This window comes from Gracilinanus agilis, chromosome 4 (genome assembly GCF_016433145.1).
Source record: "Gracilinanus agilis isolate LMUSP501 chromosome 4, AgileGrace, whole genome shotgun sequence".
Taxonomy (NCBI): Eukaryota; Metazoa; Chordata; class Mammalia; order Didelphimorphia; family Didelphidae; genus Gracilinanus; species Gracilinanus agilis.
In genome coordinates, this window is record NC_058133.1 from 143,039,264 (window position 1) to 143,062,501 (window position 23,238).

Below are 23,238 nucleotides of genomic sequence, written 5' to 3' on the forward strand. Positions count from 1 at the left end.
TCCTTTTTTCCCACCTCCTCAAACCCTGACATCAGCCTCCTCCTTCTCCTCCCCCTCCTCCACTATCACCTTCTCCGGGGAGCTCAGCCAGCTTCCCGCTGCCTCCTCTCTCTTCTTCCTTTGCTCTTGCCATTGAGACCCACCACTCCCCGCCAGCTTGTGCTCCTTCCTGGGCTTCCCCTTCTCGGCCTCTTCTCTCTCCTTCTGTCTTCCTATCCTGCTCCTCACACCCCCCCCCCCAACCTACAAGCATCCCCTCCCCAGGACAGGGGCCATAGCCTTGTCATGTCAGGATGGATATCCGGCAACACGAGTGGCTCTCGTCCTCCCCCCACGAGGGCTTCGAGCAGATGAGGCTCAAAAGCCGCCCCAAGGAGCCCTCCCCGAGCCTTACTCGAGTAGGTGCGAACTTCTACAGCAGCGTCAAACAGCAAGACTACAGTGCCAGTGTCTGGCTCCGGAGGAAAGACAAATTGGAACACGTAAGGGTCTCCCCCACCTTCTTCAGTGGGACTTCTGCCCCTCTCCTTCAAGTGCCCCGAGGACGCTGGGGAGTTGCTCTGGAGTCTGAGGAGGGGGCTAGTTGGTTGCTTGCTTGGGTTGCACGGGTTATAACGGTAGGAAGAAGTAGCTCCTAGTCCGGAGATACCTACTTGGGTCTCACTATTTGCTGTGACTTCTCATTCCGCACTCAGTGTGCTAGTTTCCTGGCTTATACTTTCTTTTCGTACATGAACAGGCTGAGGAGAGTGAACAGGAAGGTTCCCTTTCTCAGTCCCTTGTATCATACATAACTCTAGAGCTCCTGTAGTGTTTTCTTAAGGGTGCGCGATGTGTGATGGGGGTGGGGGGAGGTGAGATTTGCGGAGGATCCGCTACTGTGGGTGGATCTGGTGAATGCGATCTTGCATTCGATGTATTTTTAAAGTGCGTTTATGATGCCTATTAGGGGAATTTTCGGTTTTTTCTCTTAAACCTAAGCTTCCATAAACTTGGAGCGCGTTAAGTTACCTAGTGAAGATGAAATGCATGGTCCCTTAGAGTTGTCCTGCAGTGTTCATTGTGATGAAGCTCCTAGGTACATTCCAGAGTTGAACCAACCCAGAGGAATGTGCATGAACCAAAAGAGGGCAAAAGACAGATCACTGGGAATCTCACAAACCTGTTTAGTGTACTCACACTAAGGACTGGAAAACCGGGGTATGTGCTTTGAAGATAAATTGATCATTCATGCAGAATATTTAAGCAGAAGCCTGAGGCTAGCTTTATAAGGAAGGGGAAAAAAAACCTCTCTGGATGGATCCACTCTTCTTCAAATTTATGTGTATTTCATCATGTCGTATACATTATATTTGCCAGACTGTATGCCAAATGTCAAAAGTTGAGCTTTGGAGAACTAAGTCAAGAGTGCAGCATAACTAAGTAAGGTGAAGAAAGTATCTCTCTCAGCTGTGTAATCCACCTTGGCCTCTGATAATGGAATATTATGGTCTCATAGTATTCAGGTTACATCTCCAGTTGTGATGAAAGGATAAGAACTCCTAGAAATCATACATTTCAAGCCTTTGCAGAGTGTACTGAATTCTATCTCTCCTCCACATGTCTCTCTAAAGCTTTACAGTTACAACCTGCTTCACAGGAGAAAGCCTGTTAGCAGGGAATTTCCCTATTACAAATCAAAAAAAGGAAGGTCAGTGCCTTTTCTCAGTATGACTAATGTTTAAGTCTTGGAAAGCTCATCATTCCAGACTTTGAATTAGGTAGCAGGTTCTGCTTTGAGTGTGGAAAATCATTTGCTAAGACAACACTGCTCCTTCATCTCGGATTCTTTTTAACAATTGAGATAATTAAAGAGATCAAGGTTAAAAGGCAGTGGCATCTAATGAAAGATGGGCACAAAACATTTAACCAAGACAAACAGTACATAGCTTTCTTTTTGCCTAAAACTGAAGAATAAGTAATATTTTCATGCGATTTGAATTTTTGTGATATTTTGCATTTAGTACTAAAATAAAGTGTTCACAAACCTGAAGCACCAAAACAAAAATGTTTCATTGTATCTAGTTTCACTATTAATGCAAGTACTTTGGAAGCTGTGTGCTTTTAGCTGGTCCATTTCCTTTATTCTGCTACTATAAATCAATAAAGATAAAAGATGGGAAACTTTTTAGGGGTGATTCTTGTTAGTCTATGTTGTTAAATGCTTATTCACTTCAAGATAGTCTTTAAAAGTATTAATTGAATTACATGATAATGGAGTAAAGCAAGCATAGGCTTTCTGGCATTGTAAAACTAGGGTAATTTTGCTGCTCTAGAGAGGCCAAATAAATGAATGGATGACTTCATCATTTAAAATCTTCCTTCAAACTGCTTTCTCTTTTCCCCCTCTACCTCTGCCCCTTAAATGAATACAGTATTCTTAAAATTAAGAAATGAATTTTGTCACTATTAAATCTCAGTGATCATGAGGATTTGTTTTCTGCTCCCCTCCTCCTGTATTTTATGTTTATGTTTTATGTATTTTATTTTATGTTTCTGTTCTATTTCCTTGTCTGCTTACTTTTCTGAAAGAAGTCTTTGCTTGAAGTTCCATCTATTTTGGTGGTATGGATGGAATTTTGCTGGCAACAATTTCTCTCTGCTTCTAGAATCATACTTATAAATGTACTAGGAAAAAATGAAATTTGTTTAAAAACTTGATTTGAAGTTGTACATTGTGTGCTATATCTCATAAACCATATCATAGTCTATTTATCTTTGTCTTTAAGTTATACATATAAAAGTCTAAAACAGAATCTTCCAAAATGAATGGAACAGTTTACAACTCATATTGATAATGCATGAAATATAACAGTGTATCATATATGTATTATTATGAAATCATAGCCATAAAGCAAGTGAACTGAATTTCTATAGAAGCATCCTTCAAGAATAATTTCAGAGGCTGATATGATTGGGATTTGTCAAACAATACACAAAGATCATATTTCTAAAAGAATCCCATATACCCAAGGTCTTCCTCTCCCCTCTCCTCTCCTTTCCTATTTTGCATCAAAGGAATGATAATTATTTTTAATCATGTGGGGCAAAATTAATTTAGGTTTTTTATGGAGTAGAGCATATGCATGAAAAGTTGCTAACATAGTTCTTTGGATGCTTTTAATGGTCATTTCAATCCTAAGAAAAATGAAAAAAGTTTTCATTTTCAAAGAGAAGCATTTTTAGCTCTTAATAACAAAGCCGTATCCTGAAGTGGAATATACCAGTGTGGCATGGGTTCAAATCCTGTCTCAATCCAGACCTATCTGTGTGACCTAGAATAAGTCATTTCTCTATGGGCCTCAGTTTTCTCATCTTTAAAATGAAGGGATTAGATTAGATGATCTTTTAGGGTACTTTGGGCTCAAAATTTGTGAACTTGTAAAAGAGAAGTGTTTTTGCTAAGAATCTTGTAGGATTGTTTCCATGCCAATATCAAGGAGGTTGCTTAGCCACTTTTTAACAGTTACTGAGATAGTCACAAAGAAAATGTTTTCAAGGAGTCAAGTGCCTAATGCTCTCCTTTGCCTTGGAACCCAAATATTTTTAGTAATAGATGTGCTTTTTTGGGGGGAGGGTCTTTTTCTCCATTAGCTTGCATTTAGATCTCTTTTAGGCATAAACTTAAAAGATGTGGTGTGAAGATCTGGCAAAATCCATGAACAGGAATGCTTGACAGAAGGTCAACCTTATTCTCTCATCCTTGAGGCTTGGATAAAAGCCTTTAGTAGAGTTTGACCAACCCAGAGAGCCAATTAAGCATTAAATTGAAAGCCCTCTTTGCACCTTCCCAGAAGGGTAGGAAGAAGTAATGGCTTCCATTAGAAACTGTAGTGTAGTTTGACATCAAGGGAACATTTTTGCTCTATCTTGATGGATATCCTGAACCCTATTTGGAAAGGATGGTAGTGTAGTTCACCTCCTTCATTTGATATTCACATAGTTAGCTGCTGTCAAATAATTTACTGTTTTCTGTCCTCTTTCTCTTCTGACTACAGTCAGGTGTACCCCTGAAGAAACAGGTTTATCCACGCTCTGAAACAAAGTTCTATAGGAATATAATGTCTATCCCCACAGGGATAGGACAGTGAGTATGTAGAATAATAGCTGAAGGAAGGGAAATGGAGAGAAAGGAATAAGAATTTATTAACCACCTACCATGTGCCTAGTACTTTACTAAACTCTTTACAAATATTATCTCAGTTGATTATCACAACAACCCTGGGGGGTTGGTGCTGTTATTATTTATATTTTACAGTGAAGAAAACTGAAGCAAATAGAGGTTAAGTGATTTGCCCAAAGTCACATAGCTAATACATGACTGAGCGTGGTTTTTACCTTGTCTTCCTGACTCCAGTTTCATCACTCTTTCCTTTGTGCCACCTAACTCTCCATATAGCCCAACTCTTATTTTACTGATGAGAAAAATGAGGCCCAAAGACATTATTAAATAAACGATGCCTAGGCTCATGTAAGTAATTCCTAGGCTGAAATGAGAAAAGAGATATGAGAAGTCCCTCTTTGAGAATGGGTTGCCTCAGCCCCGTGCCTTTTGCTATTTTCTATACAAGTGAGAGAGTTAAAGAGTCAAATTTTCTTCTGTATTTGGATGATTGCCCGGATCCGCCCCTATGCTAATTGCCTGAATTCCTCAATACTTAACTTTTGTATCAATTTCCATATATATTTGCTTAACTCTGCTGTCTAACTATATAATCTGTTGCTGATTCCTTTTTTTTTTTTTTCTGTTTCCTGCTATCTATGCTTGCCCAGTTGCCTACTCCACTGTCAGTCTGTCCTAAGGCCACATAAAATTGTGAGTTCTCTATTACTGAGCTCTTCAAGTTTGAATAAGGGTGACTGCTCCTGAGAGATAATAGGTGGGGATTCCTGTTCAGGTATGGGTTGGTCAGGAAGACCTTTTAGATTCTTTCCAACTCAAAAATTATTTTTCAGTTCCCAAAAGTAAGCCTATATTCTACTTGCTTTATATAGGCCAGAATTACAAATACCAATAGTTATACAATTATTTATACTCTAAGATCCCTGATTAACCCACTTTTAAGTCAAACGATAAATGAGAATACAAACATTAATGAAAGTCATCAGAATACCCAGAACTCAATTACAATGAGCCATAGTAGTTTTCCTTATTAAATTATTCTCACCTTTCTTAAAAAAAATCTGTTCTTCTAAGCGAGAATTTGTACCAGCATAAATAGGGTTTATATTAACAGTGAATAGCAAATAAATAACACAAGCATTGTTGCCTCTTGCAATAATTTATTTCCAAGGGGAGCACCGGCATTACTAAAGTGTATTACTTTGAACCAACTTGAAATTGGCATGTTAAGTGTTGACATCATAGAATGTAATTTCTACCTCAACAGAACTAATTAGAGGGAAAGTACAAAAAAGGACAGATAAGTAAATGAAGCTTAACATTTGTCCATTTTTATGATAAAATTCTTTCTGTATGTTTATGCTACATCCCTTACAAAAAATGCTTTGCAAACATTTTGGACTTTTGAATAATGGCATTATTTTTGCATCTGACTTCAGATCCATAAACTCCCACAATAAGTGAGAAATAATTATTTCTGTGCCTTTTAAATTCCCAGAAGCCAGATTATAAAATCAAGTCTCAAAGAATTGTCTAATGAGTTTTTTTGGTTTGTATTGTGTTTATCGCATATGCATCACTAATGTACTCTTTCAAAGTATATTGACTTTTGAGTTAGTTTTAAATGGTCTTTGATATTTTTTCCTCCAAATTTGGGCCAAGCTGAATGGGTAGACTAGAACATATGTGTGTGTTTATACTACTTAATTAGAGATATAGATTCTTGGACTTCAAATTCTGACACAGGTATAGGCTATCCCCATGTTTAGTGGGGATGCTATTTCCTTGAAAACATACTTTCAGTTTGAGTTCTAATAATGTTTTCCTTGTTTACATTTTAATTATGATGTTAGATTGTTTCAAATAGTTTTTGTTTCAACAAACCTTATAAGTCTCATTTTTGATACTTAATTAGCTGTTCAATCTTAGACAGATCACTTAACCCATAAGTGCTCTACATAATTGTCTAAGACTCTGAAGTTGCAGAGTAATTGCCAAACTCAGTGGATAGAAGGATTTCTTTACCATGGAGCCCTCTATATTTATGAAATCATAGATCCAGGACAAAAAGAAAATGTATAAGGAAGTCAGTGTTGGGGATTCAGATATGAAAAACAAAACCGCCCCCATCATTGACAGCTATTAGGGAAGATAAACCTATATGTAAAGGTTAAAAATAGGGGTTTTAACAAAATAAGAGAGTGGCTTTTAATAATTTAAGTTTTAATGAAATATAGTAGAGCCAGAGAAAAGAAAACTTCTTGTAACTTTTAACAATGAACAATAGTTTAATTAAAATAAATATAGTAAAAGAATATAGGAAAGGAAGGAAATATAGGAAAGAAGTAGAGAAAGAAAATTTCCTAACTACCCTATAATTAATACTTAAAACTGCCTATATCTACCTATAACAACTGTGATATGCAGAAATGGGTAGCCATTTTCTGTGGGTGCAAGTTAGCAGTTTGCCACTTTGGAACACAGAACCTGACAGAGCATCCAGGGCATGTGCCAGGGTGACAGTTAAGGACAGGGTATAAAAGGGGGTCCACAAAGCCCTAGGAGCTTCACTTCTCTCTCTCAGCTCAAGGGGTAGGGAGGAGGTGGTGGTTCTGGGCCTCTTGGGTGGTTTGGGAGATTTGGTTAGGCAGGCAGGGACAACCTCCATTGCTAGCCAAATTCAATACCTCATTGGCATAGCCAACAACCTGATATTTCAAGCTAGTGTCAACAGCTACCATCAAGAACAACAGCATCTGACCCAGGGGCTGACTCTGTGCTCAGCTACAAAGCAACAGAGCTGGGAAGTGCCCTCAAGGCTTTCTCTAACTCTGCACCAAGGAACAACAATTAGTGTTTCAAGATATATTTAGTGTCAAATACTTGGGCAAGAACTTTAGGGTACCCTTCACTCACCTACCTACTCTTTTTACCTACCCTCAGTTTGGTTACAAATAAACCCAGTTTAACCCTAAAGCCTAAACAATCTTGAAGCCATTTGCTTACCTTACCAACAACAATTAGTCTTTAGCAGTCAGATCCAGTTAATATCATTAGCTGGCCTGAGCCTTTCCAAACCAGTGTTATCCAACATCAATTTAAGGTTTCAGGAAGTCACAATCAACTTCCTGGAAACATGTCTAACTGCCTGGCTGGATTGGTTCCAAGGCCCTGGGGCTTTGGCAGAGAATCTTGGGCTTTAAAGGAGACTCAACTCAGCTGGTGTGGGAGAAAATCTAAATTCACATTTAGCCATGGTTAGGGTCTCTCTCCCTACTTAAGCACCATCAGCATCTGCCAGGCCCCCTTTGCTACACATAACAGTTTGGCATATCACACTGCCTGTAACTACCACTAATAACAACTACCCCATAAAGTTCCAACCCAATTCAGCCCAATCGATAGCAACCCAATAAGTGTTTAATCCAGCCCCAACTGGGTCTGTCAATAAAGACCGCCACCTTCTAAAAAGTTTAAGGAAGGGAAAAAAACCTAACAGCCCAAACCAAAAGCTAAAAACCCAAAAGGCAAAAAGCCCTCTAAAGACTAAAGACAAATGCCCTTTCAATAAGCTCAGGCCCGCCTTTATATTCCAGCAACTAAACACCAACCATAAATGTATCACCACCAGAAACAAACACCCAGTGACCAACTCACTCCCAGAAGCCAACTTCCCCACAACTGCCAGTCCTAACTGATAGCAACTGACAGAACGAAACTGTCAGCAAATGACTTCCCAACCAATCCATACTGGGCCCTCTTTTATACTCTTTTTCTACCTTACTTCCTATCTCTATGGTTTCTACTTCATGTCACTGTGGGCTAGTTAATCCCTATACCTCTCTATGGTAAGAGGACCTCCAGGTCCCCTGTTTAATTAAAAAAGAAATAAAGAATTCCTTTTTATAAATACATACACATATCTGTATACAAGTAATATGTTTCTCATATGCACTTAGGCATAATCAAAGAGTAGAGATCTAAAAAAGAAGGGTTGCTAGGTGGTATAGTAGATAGAGCACTGGGCCCAAAGTCAGGAAGACTCATCTTCCTGAGTTCAAATTTGGCTTCAAATTCTTAGTAGCTATGTGATCCTGGACAAGTCATTTAATCCTCTTTGCCTTAATTCTTCATCTGCAAAAATCAAATGGAGAAGGAAAGACCAACCACTCTAGTATCTCTGTGAAGAAAATCCTAAATGGGGGTTGCAGAATGGGACATGACTGAAAAAGCTCAACAGTAGCGAAGGAGAAATAACTGAACTGGGATGAGCATTGAATTTGTCTCAGAAATGAGTTGACACCTGCATTGAATCTTAAAGGAAGTTCAGTGGGCAAACTTGTGAGGCATTCCACATTCAAGGTATAAGAGATAGACTGTGCAAAAACAACAGAGGTAATCATCTTGGAGGATGTTTTTTCTGAATACTTACACATTGTATTGAAATATATAAGGCTGTTGTCAGCAGAGACTCAGTGTTCACTCAAAAAGAATGCAATCAAAAGTGTTGAAGTGCCATGAAATACTAACCAGATTTCTATTATTAACAGATCCAGTGTTTACCAAGAAAGTACCTTTTTTCCCCCAAGCAACAGTAGAAAACATTACAATTTCTGAAATCAGTAGTGGAACCCATGAGCAGGACTTTGGGATAATATGGCAAATCTCTCTTGATGAGCCTTTTTCATTTTACATTACCAAGTTTCTTTCAGCTTACTCTGTGCTTTCAAGTTAATGTATTTGACTCTTCAATCAATTAATCAATAAGCACTTATTAACCTCTTATTATATGCTAGGCACCATGCTAAGTGCCATGGATACAAAGAAAAAATAAAAACAGACCCTCCTCTCAAGGAGCTGACATTCTAATAAGGGACAAATTATCATGCACCTAATAAGAAATATGAGCTACAAGAAGAATAGATGGAAGATAGTGGGAAAGGCACTACTAATTGGTGAGACTGGAAAAATGTTTTGTAGTAAGTAGTGTTTGAATTGAGTTTTGAAAGAGATAAAGGGTTCTAAAAGGCAGAATTGAGAAGGAAGGGATCCTAGGGATGGAAAAATAGTTGGACTGAATGATAAGACATAAAAATGTGTCTCTATTTTGGAAGTTTACCTTGGAGTTAGATGATGATGGTAGCTAGAATTTATATAATACCTACTGTATGCCAGATCCTGTGCTAAGTACTTTACAAATATTATCCTATTTGATCCTCTTAGCAGTCCTGGGAGGTAGGAAATAGACAAAGAAAGGTTAAGTGGCTTGTCCAGGACCACACAGTAAGTGTCCAAGGTTGGATTTAAACTCAAATCTTCTTGACTCCATATCTAACATTCTATCCTCTTTACCACCTACTACTATAAGGTTAGCACTAGCTATCTTTCTTTGAGTTTGCAGATCCAGGGAAAATTCCTTCATATCTTTGATCTTAAGTTTTCTTATCTGTAAAATAGTAATTTTAATAATTGTATTATTTGTCTAGTAGTTTTTCTAGTACAGAATTTTGTAAAATGCTCCAAACCTGATTTGCTATTTATTATTTTTAAAAGGGCAATATTGGTTTTAGGAGTCTGAGGTGATCAGAAAAATCTTTACAGGAGAGAAATGTTTTGAACTGGGTCTTTGACTGTTTAATTAGGCAGAGAGAAGGGTGGTGGGCATTCAAGGCATAAAAAAAGTCATTGAGTTACCAATGATCCCTTAATTGTCAAATTAAGGTATTTTCTGGGGCTTCATCCTTCTCAACCTATTTATTGTATTTGACACTGCTGACTGTCCCTTCCTCCGATATACTCTCTCCCTTTGTACACTTATTAAGTATCTATTATGTACCAGGGACTGTTCTAAGGGTTGGACAAACAAACAAAAAGGTTAAAAAAAGTGTCTTCTTGCTCTCAAGGATCTCATAGGATAATTAGAGACATATCATACAAAAAAAACTACGTATAAACAAAATAGATTTATATATACACATCTATAGGCTCTCCTATAGGAAATAAAGGACATACATATATTACATATACAATATTCTATAGGATATATTATAGATCTATATATCAATATAGAATAAACTAGAAGTAGTCTTAGAGGAAAGGCATCAAAATTAAGGAGGACTAAAAAAGGCTTTTTGCAGGAGGTGGAATTATATCTGAGATTTGAAAAAGGCCAAGGAATTCAGCAGTTAGATATGAGGAGGAAGAGAGTTCTAGATGTGAAGAAGAAGTGAAAATTCTTGAAATTTGAACATGTAGTGTATTGTTTGGAGAACAGCAATGAGACCAACATCATTGGATTGCAGATTAAGTAGAATGAAAATGTCAAAAGGGGCTACTGGAGAGGTAGATAAGGGCTAGGATATAAAAGACTTTAAAAGTTAAACAGAGGGTTTTTAAATTTGAATCTGGAAGTAATAGGGAACTACTGGAGTTTATTGAATAAGGGTGATATGTTAGTACTTATTTTTTTAAACCTGTACCTTCTGTTTTAGAATTGATACTAAATATTGAAGTTCTAAGGTAAGAACTAGGCAATTGAGGTTAAGTGACTTGTCTAGGGTCACATAGCTAGGAAGTGGCAGAGGCCAGATTTGATCCCAGATCCTCCTAACTCTAGGTTTGGCTATCTACTGAGCAGCCTAGCTGCCCTCTTAATACTTATTCTTTAGGAAGGCAAATTTGAAAATGAAGGGATGGATAGACTTTGTTTAGGGAGAGATTTTAGGTGTATAGAACAACACTATTCCAATCCCTCGTCAACTCATATCTGAACTATTGAAGTAGCCTTCTGGGTGTTACTATAGTTTTAAGCTATTAAAGTATAATGAATATTTGCTCTTTGGTCAATTTATTTGCATGGAGGACAAAGGCAGGTTTTCTAATTCTTTGTATTTCATATAGTACCTTTCAAGGTTCCCTGGCACTTGGTAGGTGCTCCTTAAATGTTGGTTGTTAGTGATAACAACAATATAAGATATCCCAAAAGTCTTTGTGCAGTTTTAAGTTATTAAGACATAACTGCATTAAGACTTTTGGGACATTCTGTATAGTATACAAAAGTATATTGTGTTTGAGTAGTCATAAGTATAGCAGAGACAAAGGAAGTACAAATAAAGTCAGGATGGGCTAAGAAGAGATATGTTATTAAGCTATGATATATGTCTAGAGTGAAAATAGGTAATTGGAAGGGAGCAAAAAGGAGAGTCAAAAATAGGATGAAATCCAAAAGAAATCTTGGTCTTGGGAAGCAATATGGCATAATGAAAAGGGAAATGAATTTGAATGCAAAAAATTCAGTTCTACATTATAAACTTATTAGCTGTGTAACCCTGGCCAAGTCATTTAACTCTCATTGCCAGTTTTATCATCTGTAAAATGTGCAGACAGCTTCTTAGTTATTTTCTAACCCTAAATCTATGATCCTGTAAATATATTCTAATTATTATACATTATCATGGATACATTATTTCCTATCTCTGGACCTTGGTTTCCTATTCTCTAAAACAAAGAAGTTGTATTAAATGACCTCTAAGTTCCTTTCCAGAGCTGTCTATGATCATATTAGTAGAATAAGTGAAGCTGGACAAATTTATGTGAAAGGTTTGGAAAGGTCAAAGTGAATTAAAGAAAGGGTTATGGGAGCTCAAGATGAAGGAACTTGAATTAGTGAATCTTGGAAAATATCATAATGAACAGTAAGTATTTAAGGAGCATTTACTATGGTAAGTATTTACTGTGGTAGGTAGTATATGAAAATATAAATAATTAGAAGACCTGCCCCTGTCAGCTACGTTGGATTGACCAATCAGAAAATATTTTGAAGGATCTACTATATGTAAAGGACTATGGTATGCATTATGGGGGCTACAGAGATGAACAGAGTGTTTTTGCAATCATGGAGGCTACAGTTAAAGAAGATGAAACAAGACTCCAGATTTCTATAATGCAACATAATAGATCACAACCATTGGAATGCAACGGAGAAAGAGATCTCCTAAGCCAACAAGGAAGGGAAGACTCCCTGGAAGAGATGGTATTTGGTTTGGACCTGAAGGAATAAGAGAATTGGGTAGGCAGAGCTGGGGACAAAAGCTGCATTCTGAACAAAATAAATAGGGCAAGCAAAATCTCCAAAGGCAGAGAAAATCAGTTTTTCAGAATCAATGGGAAGTTCATGAGGAATGAGGAGGATAATAGGATAATGCTGTAAAGAATGTTTGGGGTCAAACCACTGAAAATTTTGCATTCTAGGCTAAGAATTTTGGATCTTTTATGGTAGTTAATGAGGAATTGTTTCTGAGCAATAAGTTACAGAAGATACAGTTTTACCTAAAAGAAAGAGCATTTTACTTATAAAGATCTAGATTTGAGTCCTAGCTCTGACACAAGCCAAAATGGCTCTGGGAAAATCACTTAGCTTCTCTGAGCTTTAGGACCCTCCACTGTAAAATGGAGATTATAAAACTCATACTTCCTTATGTTGTTACTGCAAGAAAATAATTTTGCAAAGTACTGTGTAAATTCGAGCTGTTATTATTAGGAGCACAGCTCTACTTTGGCAAGATTACTCTGGCAGCAGTGTTTAAGATGGATTGAAGTGGGGAGAGCTAAAAATGAGTAGATAAGTCAGAAGACTTTGGTAATGGTATGGGGGAGAGGTAATAAGGGCCTGACTAGGAAATTGGTAGTGGGAAAGATATGGAAAGATTTATTCATGGATAAACAATAGCTTAATATATCATAGGCCAAGTGCCAAATGAATACTCTAGAAATTGAGAGGGAGATCAGATTATAAAAAGGAACTGCTCAAAAGATAAAGAAAAAATATAATCAGTGCTTCATCTAAGTAAGACAGAATCATAGAATTGCTTTGAATTTTAGGGTTGGAAGAGCAGCCATCTTGTCCAACCTATATCTGATAGGATTTGCTACTACAACATACCTAAGAAGTGGTCATTCAGCCCCTACCTGAAGACCATCAGTGAACAGCCCACTACCTACATGAGCAGCCTCTTTTAGTTTTGGATAGTTCTGATTGTTCTGAAATTTTCCTGACACTGAATCCCTTTTCTACTTCCACTTGCTGTTTCTTGTTCTTCCTTATAGAAAAAATGAGAACAAGTCTAATTCTTACTTTTCTATATGTCAGCCCTTCAAATATTTTGTGATGACTATTATGCCCCCGCTGAATCTTCTCTTCTACAAAGTAAACAATCTCAGTTCTTACAGCTGATCTTTATGTAATATTGAGTCTAAGCCCTTCACTTTCCTGGTTGTCCTTCTCAAGTCCATTAAAAGAAGAATAGCAGGTTAATTGAGGCATAGTGTAGGGTTTGGTCAGACATCCGAGATGCTGAGGTCATCCACTCTATCCCAGGCCATTACCTGTCATCCTGACTTTTGTCTTGCCACCAGACTTTGAGGACTCCAGAAGAAAGAGCGAGGGGGAAATATTCTAAATTAAATAAATAAATAAACTTAAAAAAAAAAGAATGATACTGATGACCTTATGCATACCTAGCTTATTTAAATTCAAATCAAACAGGCCAAGACAACACTCTTAGATATTATTGGTTCTTTTTGAAAAACAAAGAATGAACAACAATGTCTGGCCAAAGAGAAGTCATGGTTCCTACAATGATTTCCCCTGGTCAAAGTACATTTGAATATTTTTCCTGACTCTGAGCAACATATTGTAGAGGGACAGTGCAGAGGATCATAGACAATATAATGGAGAAACTTAAAAATCATATTAAAAGAGAAATGAATGATTGAAAGGATTTGGAACATTTACCCTGAAAAAGGGAAAACTTCAAGGGAACCTGGTAGCTACCTACCAAAGTTCAGTCATATGGAAGAGAGATTAGAAATTTATTTTACTTTGCCACTGGTTGAAGGGAAGTGGCGATATACTGAACTGGATCCATTGAGTAGGAATGATAAAGGCAGATTTTGGTTGGATAAACGAGAAAACTTAACGATGATTACAGTTGCCTTATAAAGTAGTAAGTGGCCCATCAGTGGAGATGTCTAAGCAAAGACTGAATGACTTATGAGAGATTTTGCACAGAAGATTCTGGATTCATCTAAGGGTTGGATTAAATGATCTCTTGGGCTCCTTCTTTCAGTAATTCTCACATCTTACTGACTCTCTTTCTTCAACCTCAAAATTCATTTTATTTTTTGAAGTCAATTAATAATAATTTGTTATGTGCTAGGCACTATGCTAAATCCAAAGATATTCCCTGCTCTCAAGGAATTCAGTCTAATGAAGGAAAAACAGGAAAACAAATATGTATAAAAAAACACATCCAGAATAAATTAGAGACAACTAAAAGAGAGAAGACATTTGTATTAAAGGGAATAAGGAAAGGCTTTTTTGCAGAAGGTGGTATTTTAGCTGTGATTTGAAGAAATCTATAAAGTAGAAATAAGGAAGAAAATTGTTCTGGACATAAGAGAATATACAGTATGGAAAACTCCAGGGAAGGAGGATCCATAATTTCCTTGGTCATTTAGTCCCTAACAATTTTATCTTAATACCATCCTAGATTCACAGGGATGAATGAAACTCCATTAACTCTAGTTCCCTACATGATATATAAATACCTTTTGTAGTATGTTCGTACATGGTCATCTAATTTCTGATTTAACGCTGCTAATCATTGGCAACTTTGCCACTTTGTGATGAGTGGGTGGTTAGGTCACATGCCTGTGGTCACACACCAAATGAATGATATGGCCTCTTAACTGCCAGGAAAGCCAATCAATAAGCATTTACTTAATGCCTAAGATGTATGTGCCAAAAACTGTGCTAGCACTGGTCATTATTTTTAATAATATTTAGTTTTAATAAGAGGCAATTTCTTGTAGCAGATAGACAAATGATATCAGGAAGACCTTTCTTATATACTAGCTGTAAACACCTTACCAACTCTTTCAGATTATAAATGTCAGAGAATATACTCTTCTCTGTTGGTAGAAGTTCCCTTATAGAAGCTCCCTGAACTGACAAAATCACATACCAGTTTCCCTTTCCTTCCAACCACCACAGCAATTAGTTTGATGAGCAATTATAGTTAAGAAAAAAAATACTAAGTAGCGAGATGGACTGTCTTCCCTATCTAAATTCACCTGTTCATGGTTCATTCTTTTGATTTGTTTGAATTGTGTAGGCCAGAAAAATCTAAGATACTTTGGCAGCAAAGAATATGTCAAAACAACTAAAAATCCCTTTAAAGACCTGCCAGTCTTAATTATTAGGCTTTTCCTACTATGGTTTTCTGGCTTGACTGTTTCCAAACTATTTTCATTCCTTTAAATCTTCTTGCTTTAATCCATGACAAAACATGCAAACATAATTAAAAGTGCTGCCTTTTAAGATTTGTAATACAGGCTTAGGGATGGAGGCAATGTAGTGGAAAGTGTGCTAGTTCTGGAGTAAGAGGATGAAGCACTCAAATTCAGGTTCTCATGTTATCTGTGTGACCTTGGACAAAATCACCTAATTTCTCCAGAGAGCCCAGGGGCTCTCACAAAAAACAAGAGGGTTGTATTAAGTGACTTTTAAGGTCTCGTGTCTCTAGACTTTATTTCATTGATTTTATATCAAAATGTTAAAAAGTAAGATAACCATCCTTCAGACTATTCTCCAGGGCCAGATCTGGAGAAATGGAGACCTGAATGCTCAATGCATATTAATTTTAAAAAATACTCACCTATCCATTCTAGGAGTAGAAAAGAATATTTCTCTAAGAGAATTCTAGTCATAGATCATATGATATGTGATATTTCCTTTCCATCCCAACATTGTTCAAGTTAGCTTTCTTTCTCCTTTATAATTATGAAAACAATTTTTGAGACTTAATTGACTTGGGTGACTAAAGATTGGCATCAATTTTTGGTAGCCTGAGTACAAAACAACCATGATGTGCTACAGGTATTTTCTGATGTTTGACTGGTTGATATCATGGGTTACTTCAAAGCAGGGTAGCTTTGCTTAGCTGAATCAGTTCTTAATGCTTTGTATACATTTATTCATCAGATATTTTCCCCCTCCTATGACTAGACAAGACTTTTGTTAACTGTTGAATGACCTATATGAGTCTCATTTTGTTCTGGTTTTGGACTTTAGCTTCCAAAGGATGAGCATGAATCATGCCTAGACCTAAACAGAATAAATTTAGAATTGGCCAATGAAATGATCTTTTAAAGAATATGGCTCTTTAAATGTAATGTTATATGGTGTTTCAATGCAAGTGGCCCCAATACATAATTAAATAGATGGTCAAGAATTTTATGGCAGAGCAAAATGTAGACGATATACATATATAGTCTACAGAGCACTATATACATATATAGTCTACATTTTGCTCTGCCATAAATCTAATTCTTTCTATTTTATACATATATAAAATAGAAAGAATTTGATTTATTTATTTAATTAATTTAGCCTCTCAAAGTGTGAGCTGGGGAGCCCTGCCTTAGGGTGCATGAGCCTCTTTCAGGACATCTACAAGGTGATAATCATTTTCATGATAATACTAAGATATTTTAATTTTTAACATCATATCTATATCAGTAAATAATCCACATAAACAAAAGCTCTTTGGGGGGTTTACCCAATAATTTTTAAGATTGTAAAAGGATCTTGAGACAAAAAAGATTGAAGATCACTGCTATAATTCATTTGGTATTCTTTATAATTCATTCAGTATCTTCCTTTAGACATTGTTATTGTTTGAATATTTTCACAGACAGACAAAATTTTGTTCCTTTCTTCTATGATGTTATTTTTACTTTTTTAGTAAGGGAACTAGATACCCAAGGAAAGTCCTGTACCAACATTTTCTCGTTTTACACACCATTTTTGTTGGGCCCCTCCCACAAGCAGGGTCATATCTATATAAATTAATCATAGCAGTTCGTGAAACTGAACTGAAGGAAGAAGGGAAAATAACCCATCATATTTTTAGTTCACGATTTCCTGATTTCTAAGACTGGTGATACCATATGACATTATCAGTGCTGGTGATATCATAGAACTAGAAGAACCTTGGACACCATCTTGTTCAAAGGGAATTGTCATTCCTGTCTTCCTACTCAGCCATGCTACCAAAAATGATTGTGCCTAACTGTATCTCTTTTGGGATTAAGTTGAAGTGTATAGTAATGTTATGCACTGAATGAAATGGAATATGCAGGAAAGAGCATATGTGTGTAAATGCTTACTGACTGATTAAAATTATAAAAATTGATATATTTTGTGAATGAGAAGGAAGAAGTACCCACGCTTTGGGGAAATGAGTGGTAGTTTGCAGATTCAATGAAGATTCTGATGAATTTTATTAATTAAGGTGTACCTAGAATGTGCTTCTTGTGGGGTACCATTAAAAAGGTTTTTATTTATATATATATGTGTATATATAAATAATATATATGTATATATATATAAATTTATTTATAATTGTGGTAATATTTGACTTCTCTAGGTCTTGGTTTTCTCATCTATAAAACCAGGGGGTTAAACTTGATGGCCTCTCAGGTCCTTTCAGCTATAAAATTCCATGATCCTATATCTAAAGAGGCTGCCTGCCATATCAGATAGTCATCCTCAAAGCTGGAGAGTGTTCTAATTCTGCCTCTGATGAATACAGGTGTTTTGTGATCCTCAGCAGGTCACTTAACCTCTTAGTTCTTTAAGTCAGAGGTGTTCAACCCTGGTCTATGGGCTTCAATTGATCAGCAGCATGCCTGAATCAGATTAAAATGTAATTGAGAAATACTTAACAAAATAAAGTACCATTTAGGTCCCCCCCTTCCNATATATATGTATATATATAAATGTATTTATAATTGTGGTAATATTTGACTTCTCTAGGTCTCGGTTTTCTCGTCTATAAAACCAGGGGGTTAAACTTGATGGCCTCTCAGGTCCTTTCAGCTATAAAATTACATGATCCTATACCTAAAGAGGCTGCCTGCCATATCAGATAGTCATCCTCAAAGCTGGAGAGTGTTCTAATTCTGCCTCTGATGAATACAGGTGTTTTGTGATCCTCAGCAGGTCACTTAACCTCTTAGTTCTTTAAGTCAGAGGTGTTCAACCCTGGTCTATGGGCTTCAATTGATCAGCAGCATGCCTGAATCAGATTAAAATGTAATTGAGAAATACTTAACAAAATAAAGTACCATTTAGGTCCCCCCCTTCCACCCTATTTCTATTTGATGCTTACATCACTGCTTGAGCCTGCTGTTCAGGAGGCTAAAGAAGAGAGGAAGCAGAATCAGGAAAGGGAGATACATATGCTACTTTAGGTTACTTTTTAAACTAATTATCCTTGTTAACCGAGTACTAAGTAAGATTTTTTTCTGACCCTAAAGATCTTCGAATGTTTTCAGCACCCTCTAAATTTGGCTTCTTTTAAATTTGGTGCCCTGGGAGAAAATCCTTATCACTCCATCCTCATTATAATAACACTGATCTTGGCTCAGAATCAGATGAAAAAGACTTGTTCCTCTACACTGTAGGAAGGGTCTGGTGTGGAGTAGAGTGTACAATCTCAGATGGGTCTCACATGAAAGCATCATGTTCTACCAAAAACCTCTGGATCTGTCTCACAATGATCTTCAGATGGTTCTTGCCATTTGTTCTATATAGACTTCATAAGGTACCAATTACATTTTCCTTTCTGTGCAGGAATGGTATGGGTGGGATCGTAGTTTGAGAATATCCTCTGCCAACACTGCAGAAAGAGATTAGGGAGAAAAAAAATCCTTTGTCAAATTACTCATAAAGAAGCTTTAATGTTTGGGTCTCATGGAGAGAGAAAGGAAATATGTCGCCATTATTCTATGCATTAAATTAAATTTGTCCCTTAATAGGTCAGTACTTGTGATTAACACCTCTTTCATTCCTTTTTGCTTGCATACTTCCATACTAAAAGCATGAAAATAAAAAGGTTCCGGATAAAACTGATAAGTATCAGTGTATGGGCTAATGAATCCATAAGGACTATTTCCCCTCAGACACCAGGCAGAGTAGATGGTTAGTTATATTTCAAATTCTGTGGCATTATTGAAGGAAAATGTTCTTGGGAGAAAAGAACCTCATCTCTTTTTTTGCCAGATGGAATTTTAAATTGGTTTTTCAACTAGAGGTAGACTATTTGAAGGAGAATTATTATTTTTTATTGTATGTTTATTCATTTTTTTCTGGCTCAGGGTAGTAATTAGTAGGATATGGACCACCACATAAATAATGTACTGTTTAAAGTGGATATTACTCTTTCTCTAGGTAATGGATTATAATTGTAACAAGGACAAAGAGTCTTTCATTTCAATGGCCATGAAACCTTAGGGTTTTAGAGATGGAAGAGACCTTTGAGATTCTGTTGCCCTACTTGATCCCCTCATTTTAGAAATTGGAAAGCTGAGGCCCTGAGAAACTATGACTTGTTCAAGATCACAGCTAGTTAATATTTGTAGTATAGATACAATTATTATAGTAACCTTTCAAGGTGTGTTTTCAACTAGATCTAAAAGATACAAGTGGGCCCTAGAATCTATTGATCTAGCTCACTCAGCACTTAAATCTGGGTTTGATTCTAGGTTTTTTTGTTTTATTTTGTTGTATTTATCACAAATCAAGGAATAGTTCCTTGAGGAAAAATAATGAAATCATCCTGTTGCCTTAGATTTTATGGCAATTATTTTGGAGGGGGAAGAAGATTTTAAAAATCAAAACACTTTGGCTTTTTTTTTACCTTTTATCCTTCATTGTTTTTATCTCAGTTTTTAGTTCAGTAATATTTTTTTCCAAATTACCTTTAAGAACAATTATTTGTATTCATTTTCTAGCATTTTGAGTTCCAAATTCTCTCCTTTCCTCTCTCCCCTCTCTTCTTCCTGAAATGGTAAGAAATTTGATGTATGTTATGCATGTGCTATCATGTTAAACATATTTCCAAGTCAAAATGATATGCTGTGATCTACATTCAGATTCCATCAGTTTTTTCTTTCCTGATGGTTAGCATTTTTCATTATAAGTCCTTAAGAAGTTGTCATGGATCATCGTATGGCTGATATTAACTAACTGCTTCACAGTTAATCATCATAGAGTATTGCTGCTACTGTAGACAATATTCTCCTGTTTTGCTAACTTCACTTTGTATGAGCTCATGTAAGTCTCCCTAGGTTTTGCTGTAATCATCTTACTCATCATTTCTAATAGTACAATCATCCATTAAAATAATATGGTACAACTTGTTCAGTCATTCCCCAGTTGATGGGAATCCTATTAGTTTTCAGTTCTTTACCACCACAAAGAGAACTGCTATAAATATTTTTGAACAAATAGGTCCTTTTCTCTGTTTTTTTTTTTAGTTTCTTTGGGATAGAGACCTAGTAGTAGTATTATTGGTATTATAGCCTTTTGAGTGTATTTTAAAATTGCTTTCCAGAATGGTTTACAACTACACTAACAGTGCATTAGAATCCTAATTTTTTTTCACATCCCCTCCAACATTTATAATTTTCTTTTTCTGCCATGTTAGCCAATCTGATGATGATAGGTATGAGGTGGTGCCTCAAAGTTGTTTTAATTTGCATTTCTCTAATCAATAGTAAATTAGCATATTTTTATATGACTATATAGCTTTAATTTCTTTGTCTGAAAACTGTCTGTCCTATCCTTTGAACATTTTTCAACTGGACAATGACATGTGCTCTTATAAATCTCTATATATTTGATAAATGAGTCCTTTGTCAGAGACTCTTGCTGTAAGTTCCCCTCCCTTCCCCCCCCCCCCCGCCAATTTTCTGTTTTCCTTCTAATCTTAGCCACACTGATTTTATTTGGTATTGCATCAGTTTTTAGATGTATTGAAAGTGGAAGGATGTAGAAGATAAGACTTCTTTTCAAACTCAGGACTTCTTGGTTTATTAATGTGTAACTGTGATAAGAAGTTTCCTATCCTTGACCCTCTGACTATCCTTCTTAGTTATCCTCTGTGTAGTTCCTTATTTTCCAACTTAGAATCCAACTATTCAGGTTTTTTTAAGTCAAGGAATCAATTTTGTACCTTAGTCTATCTTATAAAATCATTGGGCTCAAAGAACTTGTGTTAAGGCCAAGCTAGAAAGATCTGAAATAACACTCTGGATCAGGAGTCCTCTCTCTGTTCTCAGAGAGTATATAGTTTAATAGACAAATTTTGGGAAGTAACATTTTCTTTAAAATGGCTGTTAACTGTATAAAGAGGAAAAATTCAAGTAGAAAAGAAATTATAGGTTTTTCTCTCTTCTACAATTTCAGGAAAAAAGAATCATATTTTTGTTACTGTTTTTTCCTACTATTACAAAAAACTGCTAGTGAGAATGTAATCCTGTGTTTTCTTTCTTAGTATAATTTGGAAAGTGTTCCCACTGATATAAATGGTCAAGAAAGAGCTCCCCTAGTCTCCATATCGATGTTAATTGCCAAAAAAAATCCAAAATGGATCATTTTAAAATAGATATTGGCACTAATTTTTTCTTTAATATCATGTAAATGAGATTTCCCCCAATTAGTGTGATATTACAGTAATAAATTAAACCCCAAACATTAAAAATATGAAAGTTAAATGTCTCCTGATATAGATTAAAGTGCCCTAAGACTCTGATTAGATATGATGACATTACAATGTTTGCAGAATGGAAGAATGTGTATGATACATGAGTATATTAATATTACCATGAGATTCTTTTGTCATTTCTAATAATTTAAAGTTAAAAACAACATAACAAGGATTTAAGGCTGGAATAAAGGTGAAACCAACCCTAAATGACTATTTTTTATTGTTGTAAAACAATATAACATCTGAAACCAGAAGGCAGTTCTTGGAAGCTTTATACCCCAGTCTTTTTATCATGTAAATTTTGAAATATTTTTTATTTTCATGCTTATTCCTGAACTGATATAGCATATTCTATTAAGAACATAATATGTGCTTACTGCTCAGCTATTAGAAAATATTTAAAATAGGAATATTGTTTGAGTTTTTTTGAGTACTTTCTTCCTTATCTCTAGAGTAATTTCTAGGTCCTGGATCTTTTTTTTTTCTCTATTTCTATTCTCTATTCTACGTTTGTTCTCTATTTTTTCTTGTTATTATATATGATTTGAGTTCAATTACTTTGGAAGTTTCTAGGTCATCTATAACTAATATTTTTCTCTGTCTGGAAAAATCAATGGCACTTCTGGTGGAAGTAGGTATAGTAATTTACAGTTTTCCCATTTGAATCCATTAGTCCTAGATGAGAGTGTGACCCCTTTTTCCTCCTGATCATACTTCCTCCTACAAAACTGTTGATTTTAAGGAAACAATGGACCTTGATTTCCTTTCCTTTCAAAGGTGATTCAGATAGTTTTGTTGTACTAGAAAGGGGAATCAGTAAGTCAACAAGCATTTATTACATGCTTACTATAAAGACCACTAGATTTAGAGATTCAAATGCCTGACTGTTTGAGTCTTATCCCTGGTACACAATTATGTGGTTTAGGACAAGTCACTTCATTTCTCAGGAGGAGAGAACATAACTCCTGACCTAGAATACTGCAGTGACTATAGGCTCATTTGGATTATATTTATATTTGATTCTAAGTGTTTACTGAAAGAGGGCCAGTTTCTTTTTGGTTCTTGCCACTCATAGAGTAAGGAAATCTCCTGTATAAAGCCTATTATGTCTTTGTTTCCTCAAACTTAGGTTAAAGGTTGCCTAGGTCCTGCATGATCACTGAATATACAATATGAATATCAGAGATGGAACAGTCTTTATTTTAATCAATAACAAAAATATATGATACAAAGGATTTTTGAGAACCTATGCACAAATAAGGAAGTATAAAACACTCAAGCATTCCTCTAGATACCCCAGAAATTTAAAAATATATTCTGGGGGATTGCTAGAAAAACATTCCCCATTTACCCTTAAATCTGCATTATCAAAAACAATTCACAACAGCAGCAGAGTTGGCAAGGTCCAGATACCTGCCCCTAACTGCCACTCCCCCTGACCCATGTCCCTGCCAAACGGCA

General features: G+C 36.0%; 1 protein-coding gene across 1 annotated transcript in view; it reads left to right on the plus strand.

The window, feature by feature from the left end:
* Positions 1–293: 293 nt before the first annotated feature.
* The window catches only part of PLD5 (phospholipase D family member 5), a 446,775-nt gene continuing 423,830 nt past the window's right edge, over positions 294–23,238 (plus strand). The window contains exon 1 of the mRNA XM_044673995.1: positions 294–482. Within this exon, the coding sequence (XP_044529930.1) occupies positions 294–482 (189 nt within the window). The remainder of the gene's footprint in view (positions 483–23,238) is intronic.